Raw genomic sequence first — 15577 nt, forward strand, 5'->3', positions numbered from 1 at the left:
AAAATTACATGACATAAATGTCAATGCATTTAAGGCTTTATGTTAAGTGCTTTTTGTTTTTTTTTTCTTTCTTTCTTTAGTCACATTATTATGAATATACAAGACAATAATTTCTTACATGTGAAAATAACATAATAATTTTGTTCAACGAAACGAAAGACGTTAGATTTATAAAAAATATGTATCTGCCGTAACGCGTCATGCGTAAGCTCCTCCCTAGACTCCGCCCCACTATCTTTCCTATTGGATAGAAGTGTGACTCATAACCCAGATGATCACGAGGCAATGAGCGCTCCAAACGTTTGATATTTGGTGTTTAATTCATAAAGAGTTCATTACAGACCGAAAAGTAAGTACAATATATGTTAGAATTATATAAATATGCGTTTTATTCATATAAACTTTGGTGTTTGAGGGGCTTTTGGGCGTTATTGCACACAACTCTCAGTTCCTCTTTTATTTACCAAACGCGTTTTGAAATTTCCCTCACACTTCAGTATATTCATAAATAGAATACAATACATAACATAATCTGTCTGTTGTTTTCTGTTTACTCAAGTACTGTATTTTAGTGCTATGTCTTGGTAGTATGGTATAGTGATGTATGTACTTTGATGTGGTACAGAAATGAGTGGTTAATTGTATTTATTGTGGTGCTTCTTCCCATTACGAAAATCAACCATGGTGTAATGACACTAACTGTCGTCAACTCTGCTATTTGTGTGATACATAAAAGCTTTTAAAAACATATTAAAACACATTCATTTAAATGGAGGAGTGCAAATGTAAACAAATATGAAGAAAAAAAACATACTGTACAAATATGCTTAAAAAGTAGTCCTCAATATTAATATTTAGACATGAAGCTTACAATAGTAACATAATGAGTAATGTATTGTCGTTCATTAAAGGAAAACACCACCGTTTTATAAAACTGTTCTTTGCTCTTACCTCAACTTTGAAGAATTAATACATGCCTATCTTTATTCAATGTGTGCACTTAATCTTTGTACAGCGTGTAATGAATGTGTTAGCATTTAGCTTAGCCCCATTCATTCCTTAGGATCCAAACAGGGATGAATGTAGAAGCCACCAAACACTTTCATGTTTTCCCTATTTAAAAACTGTGACACTAGTAGTTACACGAGTAAGTATGGTGGCAAAAAACAAAATGTGGTGTTTTTTTTAAGCGGATAAAAAATTAGAACTATATTTTATGAAGAAAGAGCAGTTTGCAGCATTTCGACTTCGGGTGCAGTAATATTGACGGAAGTTTGAGCGAGGGGGGAGTAGTCAGAAATGATGATGTTACTGCGTATGTGAACAGAGCAAGAAACGTGCCAAAAGTGTAAGCGTGGAAAAACTAAGGTCAGAAGAAAACAGTTTATAATTAATTAGTGTTAATATGAAGTTTTAGGTTTACAAGACATGAATTACACTTACGATTAACAATATAATGTTGCAAAACTTGTTTTCATACGTTTGCAACATGATTACACCTTTACAAAACAGTTTTTGAGCACGTAAATGTATTTTACAGTACGTTTGCAATGTCACATACACTCCCTCAAATGTTATGCTGTGCATGCAAAGTTTTTGGCGTCATTTTACCTTCATAAATAGTAGGGCTGCATAACGATTAATCGCGATTAATCGTTTGCAGAATAAACGTTTTTGTTTACATCATATATGTGTGTGTGTACTGTGTATAATAATTATGCATAAATAAATACACATACATGTAGATATTTAAGGCGTATTTACATGTGTATATACATTTTTATATTTATAAATAATTTATATTATATATAAATATTTAATCTATTAAAAAAAATCTTAAAATTATACATGCATGTGTGTATATTTATTTATACATAATTATTATACACAGTACACACACATATATGATGTAAACAAAAACTTTTATTCTGCAAACGATTAATCACGATTAATCGTTATGCAGCCCTAATAAATAGTAACCAAAATTTTGCCACTGTCTCAAAGTAGCAGCTAGGGATGGGCATGATTAATCAACGATCGATAATTGATCGTTAAGAATTTAGTCGAGGAAGTTAATTTGTTATTGATTAATCGAATACTTTTTTTTATCTAATGCAGGTTGCGTTGCCTAGCGTAGCGTGTGTCTCGAAGCAATTAAATGAATTTCACTGTGTGGCAGCAATTCAACATTTTACCACCAGGGTGCAATATTTGACGCCATACTCCGTTATCTGTGACCTTCCGTTTTGATTTCAAAAAATAATCATGAAGAGGTCAAATGAGGTCTCTGTTTAAGAATGCGGCTGGCAGCAGCAGGTTCCGCCGCTTTAGAGCACAGCATATTCAAGTGCATATATGTTCCGTTTGTCTAACTAAATGTAGTTCAACTGTTTGCCACAAGTTGATCTTGTGATAAAGGTCTCATGGAGGAAAACACGCTGTATTTTTGTATTCAACATTTTTGAACTATAAAAGTTAAATAATAATTTTTTATTATAAAAATATTAATGATTAATCGATAGTCGATCGTTAATTCTCCCGACAATCGACTAAAAAAATTTAATCAAATGCCCATCCCTAGTAGCAGCCATTGTTTAACCATGATATTTGTAACAAACTTTGGTAAAACAAATGTTAATAAATCCAACAACACATTTACTATGCTTTAACTAAATCATGGGTAACTTTTTTAAAAGGTCAAGGTAATTGTACTATTTATCTTAATGGTACCTCCATAATACATGTCCAAAATACCATAGTACTACAGTTGTACTACTGATAATAAAAGTGTACTTGATATTTTGTGGTATTACCATTCCAAATACCATGGTACACTTCGGTAAGCATCTGTATTTTCTAGCTAGTAAAATGAGCTGTTAATCACGTATGTTAGTCACGTACAATTCAGGGTACAGATTTCCACACACGTACACGTACACGCACACTTTCTCTCTTAATGTAGTGTTTCTTGAAGTGGATGATTATTATGGATAATGAGTTGTTCTGCATAAACTATACCTTTGTTCCTCTCATCATTGAAATTAGACTGTAGCTCAGCTTCATTTCCATTTAAATTACCTGAGCTCATGTGACATCAGGTGTGGAGCTGGATGCTAAATGATTTGGGCTCGTGTCATTGCAGGCATGGACAGGCGATGGACGTGTCCTCTGGTCTTATTAAGCATCTCTTTCCTCATTCATGGTCGTCCAGCAAACTCATCCCCTCCACTCACCCACCTTCCCTTTTCCACCATATGGAATGCACCTACGGAGCGCTGCATGTCTCAGTTCGGGGTCGACCTGGACTTGAGCGTCTTTGACATCGTCCACAATCGGGACCAGGCGTTCATGGGTAACAACATCACCATTTTCTACTCTGATAAGTTGGGACAATATCCATACTACGATAATAACAAAGAGCCAATATATGGAGGCGTTCCTCAGAACGCCAGCCTGAGCGAGCATCTCCGTAAGGCGCGTGATGATATTCAGATGGACATCCCCGATCGTGACTTTCAGGGGCTGGCTGTGATTGACTGGGAAAAGTGGAGGCCGCTTTGGAAGCGCAATTGGGACACTAAGCAAGTGTACTGGCTGGGATCCAAAGCTTTGGTGAAAGCCAAACACCCTGACTGGACTCCACAACAAATCGAAGCCAAAGCTGTTGAAGAATTCGAGGGTGCTTCGAGGGGTTTCATGGTGGAGACGTTGAAACTGGGTTTTGTGGAGCGCCCTGGAGGATTGTGGGGGTTTTATGGCTTTCCATGCTGCTACAATTATCAGTACAAGAAGAACGAAACCTATACGGGTGAATGTCCACCTCTGGAAATAAACAGGAACGATAAACTGGCTTGGCTGTGGAACGTCAGTTCGGCGCTGTATCCCGATATCTATCTCGACCTGATGCTCCGGGGCCGCGATCGGGATGTCATGTTGTACAGTCGCTATCGGGTTTTGGAAGCCATGAGGGTGAGAAAACAGGCCACCCGCAGTCCACCATCTGTGTTCCCTTACGCCAGGATTGCCTACACGTACTCAATGGAGTTTTTGTCACAGGTATTACAAGTGATGTCAACACAAGAAGTATCTCTGACTTAAGTTTGGTTATGTAAACTAAATAGTTTATTTTGTAGGTGGATTTGGTTCACACTATCGGTGAAAGCGCAGCTCTAGGAGCAGCAGGTGTCGTGCTTTGGGGGGATAATAATTACACCAAATCAAAGGTATGATGGAGATAATTCCCCAAAAAGACAATTAGATTTGACATATACAGAGAAACTATTTTGTGGCCACACAAGCTTGTGTTTTAGTCACAAATCTAAACTTTTTTTGTGCTGAAAACAAAGAAGAAAGATTTATGTTGGGTTCACACTAGACGCGTTTGAGGCGTCAAATTCGCACCTACCGTGTGTAGTTGGATGCTTGAACATTTTGAGTGTAGTCGCTTCATTCTCGCGTGAAATTCAAGTCATCGAGACTTTCACATGGAAATTCGCGTCATGGGAGGTTGCTTGCTTCCTGTAATCACTTCACTACTAGAGCAAGTTCCTGATTGGTTAACGTGCTGAGTTTTTTTGCCAAAGTTCAAATTCTTCAACTCGCACGTTCCCGCGCCAACGCTCAATTCGCGCGAACAAGGCGGAATCGCGTCAACGCCCCGCGCTAAACACCTCATTTGTGCCGCGAGACCTCCAGACGCACATCAACGCATCTTTACATTGACTTCACATTCAAATCACTCACTCTTGACACTCTAACGCGGCTGGTGTGAACGCAGCATTAAAGGTTTTGCTTTTTATTTCACATATGCATACAAACATTACAAACTTATGTGACCTTCATGTCGACCTCTATTAGGAAACCTGTGAAAGGATTCGTCGTTACATGGACGACACGTTAGGCCGTTATATTGTGAACGTGACGAAGGCAGCGTTTCTCTGCAGCCGGGCGATCTGCTCGTTCCAAGGGCGATGCGTCAGGCGGGACCCGAGCGTCAGGGCCTACCTGCATCTCGACCCATCTGTTTGGTCCATCGTTCACAGAGCCCAGATGCCAGGGTTCGTTACGGCGGGTCCGACTTATGTGGCTTACAGAAGGGTGACGATGGTCCAGGAGGACGCCAGTTTTTTTGCAGACAAGTTCAAATGTCAGTGTTTCCCTGGATGGGAAGGTGAACGATGCCAGAAACCAACATCTGTAGAGTTTTATACACGACAGATGCATAGGACTGCATTAAATCTCATGGATGGTAAGTTTGTTGGGTTAAACTCCACAGCGAATAATCCATAAAACCTAACCATTGTGGACTTGAATACAAGCACTGGTCACTTTAGACTTTTAATTTACCTAGAAAACATTAATTGATTAAACGATACTATAAAGAAATAAACCTGTTATGTATTTCTGCTGAACTCTCCAGAAGTGCATTGCCGATTTGGACTTTGAGCAAGATGCTTAACCTTAATTTAATTCAGTTACTATCTTTAACAAGCTTACAGTAAGTCGCTTTGGATAAAAATGTCTCCTACGTGATTGCTTTCATGTTTGATGCACTTTAAAATCTGATCAATTTGTAAAAATTAAGATGCAGTTTATTGTCATACAATGAGTTTATGTTTGTTAGCTTTAAATGCATTTACATTATTGGGTGGTTTCACAGACAGGGCTTATCTTAGTAGTCCCAGACTAAAATGCATGTTTGAATTTAAAAACGCCTTATACGTATATCAGTGCCATTGTTTTGTCTCCACACACACACCAGTGTTTGTAAAACTATTTAAATGTCCTAATATAACTAAAGCCTAGTCCTGAATTAATCTAAACCCTGTCTAAGAAACCGCCCCTATATGTTAGTGTACATCTACATGCATTTAAAATTCATTAAAAGTATTTTTTGCTGGAAAACAAACCAAAAATATTGTTTACTTATCTTTGTCTTTAAGGTCGTATCAAAATGTTTGTCCAATAAAATGCTCTGTTTGTAAACTAGTCTTTTCCCTAACACTTTAAAAATATTATCAAATATTGTTTTTATATATAATTTTAAGCATGTTAATGTAATGTAAAATAATGCAAAAAACACAAAATGCATTGAAAATTCCTTGGATAAAAGCGTCTGCCAAATGCATAAATGGAAATGCGTAGATGTGATATGTCACCCCTCTCAACTTCAATTTTAAGATGAATCATTTGCATGAAATTGTAGATAACAGAATAAATTGTGATTGGAATATATATAAAATAAGGAATATTTTAGTGGACGTGTGTGTCTGAGGTATTCTGTGTCCTCTAGATGGCAGTAGTTGAACACTTTAAAGTGCACTATAATGGCAGAATGACATTCACTTCAACACACAATAACAATCTGGAGGACGACGAGTATGAAAGACATTTAATATATTAATGGACCGCGTTTGATCATGACAGAAACAAATGATTAATGTCACGAACGTGTTTGAAGGAAGGATTTAATTGAATGCTTGAATCAGTCATAGGTTAACTGGGGTTAGTTGTCACTTGTCTTATTCTAATGAATGTTTCTGTTGAAAGTTAAAAGTCTTGACCGCGACATTTTGTCACCTGTTTTGTTGTGTATTTATATGCATTTATACAACACTTGCATTTTTCTATGAATCTCATTATGACTTTGAGAGATCTGACTTAAATTAAACTAATCTGTGACCAGTTGCATAAACATAGCTATTGAGTTAAGAATAATCTAACCAACTAGCAGTTAGAGCTTACTATTTGGATTTAGATTAGACCAGTCTACCTTCTTAAGTAACATACTTAAAACAGCAATGATCAGTCTTAAAAAAAAATACATTACTAAGTTTTCAAGAAGTCGAAGCAGGTTATGCAACCGGACCATGAGCTTGAATTGTGAATTCATATTTATATAAAATGATGGCTCATATGTGAGACTTCAAATCAGGGTCCGGTTACATAAACATAGCCGATAAGTTAAGACTGTGTTGTAAGAACTACAGTAGTATGACCAACTAGCAATTAGTTAGGGCTAATCAGTCTTTCTTTTCGGATTGATATGAGATCAGTCTACATTTTTTATGCAACTGACTTAAATCGTTACAGGGGTGGTTTTCCGGACAGGGATAAGTTTAAGCCAGGACTAGGCCTTAGTTTAATTAGAAGAAATATAAAGAGTTTGCAAACATGCCTAACTAAAAGCATTACTTGTGTGAATTTTGATGCAAAACCAAGGACACTGATGTATTTTAAGATATGTCAGTTCAAGTTGTTTTTAGTTTGGACAGCTCTTACATTTATTGTAGTCTAGGACTATTCTAATCCTTGTCCGGGAAACCGCCCTATAATCATATAATCAGTTTATAATCAGAAAAGATGACTAACTTGTAAGACTAGTCAAGAGTTAATGCAACCTGCCACTGTTTAGATTAGTGAACTGTGTCCCACATATACAGCTAGTGCTGGGCAAAAATATAGATTTTTCGATTAATCGTTTTTTGTTTAAACGTGGTCGATTCAAAATCGATTCTCAAAGGCCACGAATCATTGTTTTTTTTTATGAAATAAACTGATCCTGTTTGATCAAGGAATGCGACTGTTCTGACTTTTTTCAGCATACATTTTTCATCTTGCATCAATATTCTGTAGTATTTAACATAATTGTATGCATTTGAAAATTAGAGATGTGATCTGTTTTAATTTACTCAAGTGTACCTAAAATAAAATAGTTTAATATACAGGTTTGTGGCTCTTATTTTCTTTTTATTAATTACCCACTTATGTTCACTGTTCTTTTTTATAAATATAGTATTTGTATTTAATCTATATTCATTGAGTCGAATCGAGAATCAAGCATAAAAATTGATCCGAGAATCGGAATCAAAAGGAGAATCGATTTGATAGCTTGTGAATTGAAATCGAATCGATCGGGAAAATCTGAATCTATACCCAGCCCTATATACAGCATAAGTTTAGTTGTTAAACCAGTGATGTTTTATATAGAAAATGCATAACACGTCCACATGGATGCAGTTTAGATGCAACGTCATATCATGTGTGTATAAAATGTCTTTTTCTCAGATCTCAATTTATAAAGTTTCAGCAAGTAAAAAGAGATAAAGCTGCTGTAATTTCACTATCCATTATTGAATTATCTTTGTGAAAATGTTCAAGTAATTTTGAGCTGTGTGGTTTTGACCTTTGGAGGGGTCAGATAGACCGAACACAATGTTTATGGCTGAGCTCAGGGGTCGAGTATGAAAGATTCGGCGATTTCACAAAAATAATTGAGCTGCTCAGAATTTGGGGTCTAAATGTCAAAACCAATGATATGAAAGAAGACAAATTTTTAACACTATCTAGCCTGACAGTATGTTTACATTTAGCAGATGCTTTCATCTGCAAAAAATGATTTTCAAGAAAAAAATTCTTAGTATTTTAAAATAATTAAGATGATTTTTCCTGATGAGCAAAAAGACCAAGAAAATAAGTTTAGTTTTTAAACAAAAAATATCAAATTTAAGTGATTTTGTGCATAAAACAAGCAAACAAATCTTGAAAATTTTTCTTAAACAATAAATTCAAGAAAAATGCAAGAAAAATTTGCTTACCTCATTGGCAGATTTTTTTGCTTGTTTTATGGACAAAATCACTTAAATTTGATATTTTTGGTCTTAAAACTAGATTTATTTTCTTGGGTCGTTTTGCTCATCAAGAAAAAGCATCTTGATTTAAGAATTTTTAGATATTTTTACTGGAAACAAGACAAAAATACTAAGATTTTTTTTTCCTTGAAAATCATTTTTTTTTTACAGTGTTGAGGTATATACTTTTTTCAGTATGTGTGTATGCTGGGATTGAACCCATAAACCTTTGTGCTGCTAACACCAAGTGAGCTACAGAAGTGATAATATAAAAAATAATATAATATAATATAAAAATACAATAATATAAAAAGCGCTATACAAAGGTATACACTGTAAAAAAAATCCGTAGAAATTTCAATGTTATTGCAGCTGGGTTGCCGGTAATTTACCGTAGATTAACATTTATGTTATTTACTGGCAAGAGTTTGTTCAAAGTTAAATAAATTTCAAATATTAACAAGTCTTTATCTTTACAGAATAAAACCATACAATAACAGCCTCATGCAAAGCATTCTGGGAACCAAAAAATCATCATCAACCTTTTTCTGTTTTTTGGTCCAGATTTTGTTTCCCAGAATGTTTTGCTTGATGCTGTTTTTTAGTTTTACTCTGTAAAGATAAAGACTTGTAAATGTTTAATTTTCATTTAACTTTGAACAAAATGTTGCCAGTAAAAAACATAAATGTAAATCTACGGTAAATTACTGGCAACTCAGCTGCAATTTCTACGGAATTTTTTTACAGTGTAGTTTCGATACTTGCTATACTGGAGGAAAGAGAAATAAAAAAGTAGAGGCTATAGATGGTATTCTGTCAAGTATTTATAAAAGATGCATTCTGAATATTGTGATTGTCTTTGTGCCCCTTAGGTGTTATATTAATTATGTCACATGAAAATATTATGTTTTATTGATGTACAGATGTCCTCTTTAAGGTTCATTACTCATGGAAATGATATCTCTCTAAAATCACATTAGACAAAGCCAACCGAAATTCAGTGATTAGGAAAAGTGAAGTGTCTGTTATTCAGGTTTGTGGCGCTGGTGAGAGATGCTTATAGACATGAAGATAAGGTTAACAAAGGCCGGTAAGTTTTGGCGCTCTCACAACTGATTGCATTGACCCAAAGTCATGCGTTTGGACAGATAAGCAGCTGTAGCGAATGATAATAGACATCCCATTGCAACTTTTCTTCTTTTTGTCCCTTTTATCGGTGCCCAACCTCGAGTGACGGTCCCTTAAGACAACTAACACAGTGTGAGAAGCGCTCAGTCTGTCCAGAACTTGAGATATTTCTTCACGCGCAACAGAGATGCTGAGGCACATACGTTCTTCACCAACATCTGTGGCTAAGATGCTGGTAACTTACATCTTATCCATTTGGCAGATGCTGCTAACACAATCATCTACCACTGAGCTACAGAAACTAACACTTTAAAAATGTCTGGTTATTTTTGACCCATAATGGGTAAATATTAGATAGAACACATGCTGGGTTAAAAATGACCCAATGTTGGGTTGTTGTTATGCAACCATGAGGTATAATAACCCAGCAGTTGGGTTAAAACAACCCAGCATTGGGTCAGTTTTAACCCAGCATGTGTTCTGTCCAATATTTACCCATTATGGGTCAAAAATAACCCAGAGATCTTTAGAATGAAGAAGCTAAAGTAAGTTTGATCATATCCCATAATCCTGTGTGTGCCGTTTGGGATCTGATGGAGCAAATCTGTTGATATTTAATATTCTAAAAGGTCTGCATTAAAAATTTATTTTGAATCAAATAAAACAATTATAGTAATTATATGCAACACAAAATACAACATAGACGCACAGAGAACAACATATCTGTCTGATAATGTGTCACATCGCTTCATATGATGCTTGAAGTGTGTTTCCAATGCTATCTTATAGCAATTCATATGTATTTTTCATACGAGGTGTGACCATGTTCGTACAATTTTGTACGATTTACTCTACAAAGTCTCACGGAGGTTAGTGATAGTCACGTAAATTTTTTATTTTTTTTTCGTGATATCACGAATTTCCGCGTTTTAAGTGATCGTATAACAAATTTCTGTTTCGTGTGATTATCATGTATTGGGTACTCAACAGCTTTTTTCCTATTTTCAAACCATTGTCGCTTCAGTTTAGGGTTAGATTTGGTGCTTGCATTAGAATGTCAATTTATGTATTGGTTTATACAATTTTTTCGGATTTATTTTTATATATATTGCCTGGCGTTAGGATTAGAGTTGGGTTTGGGTAAGGATGTAAATTTATGTAAATCTAACCCTAAACCGAAGTGACAATGGTAAGAAAGTAGGACAAAACCGTTGAGTAACCAATACGTGATAATCACACGAAAACAGAAATTTGATTTACGATCACGAAAAAAGTGGAAATTCGTGATTATATCACCAAAAAATGTTTGTGACTATAACAACATTTCTTGATGTTGGAGTGAGGGGTGGGGCATTTTATTTGTTTTACTTTATGATAATCTCATGTTTTTGTACGATTCACTTCGTACGAATTGATACGAATTAGCCAACTTGTAAAATACGTACAAATTCTCAATAGATCAGGCTTGTGCTTCTAGTGTAGGCAAATCTGTTGATTGTGTTAAATTTGATTTTGTTGGTTTTGCATGAGTTATTGTTTTGAGAACTTTACGTTATGTTGCCTTCCTGCTTGGGACCCGACAAGCAATTTTGCATTTAAAAGACATCCAAAATTGCGCAGATGTATAGGCTTAAACAAGGCAAAATTTGGGCTGTCAGTGAAAATTGTATAGACGTCTAGGCTCATGCACAATTCAGAATTTCAGAATTGGCCTCCATTCAATTCATGAATTGGAATTTGAATTGACTCCGACTGTAAAATGAAGGCTATTGCTTGCTGGGTATTTAGGCGACTCCTGGTTAGACACCTGATGTGAACATTGTTTTCTGCCCAGGATCAACTAAAATGCTTGAAATGGTTTCCGATTAGAAACAAGTTTTCTGTTTGGGGAAACCTTACTCTCGTTTTTCTGTCTGTGTTCCTCAGTGCTTTTACAGACAGTGTTGTGACCTCAGATGTGCTTTCATCTGCGGTCATGCTTTCCTCTTCCCCTGCTGTTTGGTGGTCTGGAGAGCTCCAGCGTCGCCTGACTCTCTCACTGCTTTTTAATAAGCATTTCGTCACGCACAGTCTCCGTGTCCTTCATATGGAGTGAGTTTGACTCTTTCTTCACTCTTCCATCTTTGCCCTTGCATGTGGAGCTTAAAGTTGTAGACCTTTAGGAGAGGGATTTGCCGTACAAAAGAGATTTTATGGTAAGAGTCACAACAGTATGTCCCTTTTTTTCAATGACCTGTCTGCATGAGGTCTGTAAAGTCTCTTTTGTACCTTGTTGGCAATAAGGTTAGTAAAATCTTTCTGTGCTCTCTGGCGAAAATATCACATTTGATTGGTGAAATCCTGGTTGACCTACAAAGAAATACAGAATGGTTTTGATAAAATTATTCATTCTTTTCACCCTGATGCTCCAAACCAGAGTAAGATTTATAAAAATGTTGGTCTTTTTGTGTGCAGGAAAAGAAATAATTTGGATTTTGGAACAACATGGATAAATGGTTTTAATTTGTAGATGATTCATTCCTTTTTGTGAGTCTGGGGCATTTGGCTAACCTTTGCTTTAATTTGGCCCATTTACTTTGCTTTCAACAGCAAGATAATGCTGTAATTTCACATAATTTTATAATTTCAAAGGGAAATTGAACAAAATGGTCTTCTAGTTGTTTTGGGGCAGTATAGTATTTTTGTGTGTCTGGGTGCGTACATGTGACTTTCTCTTCTAGGGAATCATTTTATTGCCACATCCAAACTAAAACCTCATTACAATTTACAAAAGCCCCAAATCCAAGTCATAGTGCATCCTAAATAATAGTACAGTAAAAATGAAAGACCAAAGAACACAGTCTTCATTACAACTTGTGAACTTCGGCGGATTTCCGCTCCGCGTTAACCAATCAGCACCTTGCTGTAGTAGTGACGTGATTACAGGAAGTGAGCGGAAGTCTCAGCGGAGTCGCAGTAGCCCCTCCCGTGACGCAAATTTCCGCGTGAATTTCTTGAATGACTAGAATTTCACGCGCGGCTTTCATGCGAGAATGAAACCAGTGAACTCAAATGTTCAAGCATCCAACCATGCGCAAATAGCTCGTTTTTGGCGCCTCTACCATGGGTCGTGTAAACGCACAGTAAGACTAATCCCTGTCCGGGAAAATGCCCCTATAACTATTAAAAACATGTCAATTGAAATCAAATAAATTATAGCCCTACATATTAGCTAATACTTAAAGTAAATGATTATTAGAAATGTTGTCTTAGCAAAAAATGGAAATAAATTTACGTTAAATCACCTGAAACAAAATAAAAACTAGAACTGAAACTGAAAGTGTAGATTTTTAGTGGCACATAGCGGTGAGGTTCAGTCCACAGCTAACCCCCCCCCCCCTTTTGAAATGCAATATAGAGAAGCTACGGTGGCCGCTACGGGACAAACATGTCATCATCTAAGACAACGTAGTGACGAAACGGGCTCTATAGAGCAGTTTGGCAATTTAGGGCTACTGTAGAAACATGATGGCCAGTGGCGGCCGTTGACTTCTTTTACCGTGCGCGCTCGATGCGAAGTTCGTCACAACATGTATGTAGCCTGTCATGTGTGGTTCCTTTTTTCAAAATATGTGTTCTGCGCTTCGAGAGATCATGTGTGCATTACGTGTCTTGTCAAAATAAGGGCCTGCTGCAGATGCGTCTAAAGGGTTTATGATAAAACAGACGCTCACGTTTGCCAGATACTCACATAATCTCATGTGTAATCAGAGTTTACTGTTAAGGCAGTGTCTTGTGTCACTTTTGTGAACGTAAGCGTCTCTTTTATCATAAACGGTTTTGTCGCGTGTGCAGCAGGCACTTAGTTTGACAAAACTTGTGATGCACATGGTTCACACGACGCAACAAACACATATTTTGAAAACGAAAGCAACACACATGACACATTGAACACTTATTTTGAAATGGCGCTCCTCGGATGAGCAGTTACGAGCCGCCCTTTGATGATGGCGCACATGGTGACGTGCGCTTGTGGTGTATGTAGATTAAAACGTCTCAATCTAAGGTAATAAAAACAATACAGGTCATTAGGTAAGGTCTTTATACACCGCTGATAATATAGTTATGTTTATTATATTGCATTTCTGTCATGAATTTTTTTTTTTTATTACATAAGGCACCTTTAAGTAGTAAGATTAGAGTGAAAAAAAATGATAAAAACTAATAAAATGACAAAGGCATAAAAATATAAACATAAAAATAAACTCAAATTTGAAATATGAATAAAACTACAATAAAACAAACAAGCAAAAAAACTGGGTCAAATATACCATTGGCACATTACAGCCACAAATATATTCATATGCAAACATAAACCGCACCATAATAACCCATTTACCCTCTTAGCAAAAGCTACATTTAATATTGTTTTTTATCTTGCTATCTTCTCTCCAATAATCTGTCTAACAAAAAATAAAAATGCTGTAGGATTGCTTTGTCTATGGTTGCTAAAGCGCTCACTGACCATCAGGGCGGCGCTCCGGTGAATAGAAGTGACACCGTGGTAAGTTGTTGGAAAGCGCGTGCTGATTGCTCGTGCAACAATAACAGCAAGCCATATTCTCTGAAAGATTACAAATTATCTGCAAAGAGAAGAGGGACGGTCTAAATAACCTTGAGCGAGAGTCTGTGACAACATGAGCTTTAGTTATTTGAAGTGCGTAGCCTGTTATTTGACCCGCGGCTCTGGGAATGATCACAAGCATTCATACGGTTGATATGCTTATTTATACACTGCTGCTTTGGGATCAGTTTTAATTCTTGTAGACATTGAATACTAGTGTACTGCATGCATGCATGCATGATCTACTGTATAGTGATATATGTAGCTCTAATCATTAACACAATAAATATTGAACAAAATAAAATATACACTTTAACAATGCTGGGTTATGAAACGCAATGATTGGAAATGAAAAGAATAATTATAATGTAGGAGCAAAATGCGTAGCCAAGCTAAACACACACAGACGAATATTGGAGAGAAACGCTGAAAGATAAGCGATAACCATCTTGGATCATCTTGTGGTGTTGTGGTTGAGGTCTGATCTGAATCTAAAGTTCAAACCCTTTCAACACAAACAGCACGACTGCCGGATTAAAGGGCTTTTCGGTCAAACGTTCTCTCTGCATATTTTTATCCCAGTTTCTTTCAGATTAGCCTACATATTCTTATCACTCATCCCAATGCATTGTGGGGGTTTTTAATTAACTGAGAGGCTTTAGTATTTCTGTCAAAGAGGTTTTTTTTTGAAGAGCAGTGAATGAACATTTCTAATATTTTTACACTGCTGGGTCTCTTATTCAGTCCTGGAGACCCACAACACATTTTGTTTTCTTCATTTGTAGCACAGCTGAACATGTACCACAGTATTATCATGGTATTTATATGCATTCTATAAACTTAATCATTCAACACCATATAAATACATTTAAATTGATTTGAGTAGTACCAAGGCATTTTTTGGAATTGGTTTTGATTACCACAAAAATACCATGTATAATCTGAGTACTGTGGTATACATCAAATTACCATGTTGAAAACTGTTGTGTTACTATGGTACAGTGGTGGTATGATGGTAGTACCATTGTAAATTAAATCATGTACAGTGTCATTTACATGGTGCTCAAAGAATACCCTAATATCACCACAGTACAATAAAAATTGGCATTATTGTTTGGTTTGTAGCTTATTGCATGGATCAAACAAGACTATTGTTTTAACATAAATTACCTGCTCTGACATAGACCTAATGGTCATATTAAAGAGCACCAATTAT

At 36.1% G+C, this 15577-nt stretch overlaps 1 protein-coding gene across 1 annotated transcript; it reads left to right on the forward strand.

Annotated features, from left to right (window-relative positions):
- Positions 1 to 229: 229 nt before the first annotated feature.
- On the forward strand, positions 230 to 7695 carry hyal1 (hyaluronidase 1). The gene is made up of 4 exons (XM_065279541.2): positions 230 to 349; positions 3143 to 4056; positions 4134 to 4223; positions 4858 to 7695. Exons 2-4 carry the CDS (start codon positions 3145 to 3147, stop codon positions 5287 to 5289), a joined length of 1434 nt encoding a protein of 477 aa, XP_065135613.2. The 5' UTR covers positions 230 to 349; positions 3143 to 3144; the 3' UTR covers positions 5290 to 7695.
- The last annotated feature ends 7882 nt before the right edge of the window (positions 7696 to 15577 follow it).

The sequence above is a fragment of the Paramisgurnus dabryanus genome, chromosome 7 (assembly GCF_030506205.2).
Source record: "Paramisgurnus dabryanus chromosome 7, PD_genome_1.1, whole genome shotgun sequence".
NCBI lineage: Eukaryota > Metazoa > Chordata > Actinopteri > Cypriniformes > Cobitidae > Paramisgurnus > Paramisgurnus dabryanus.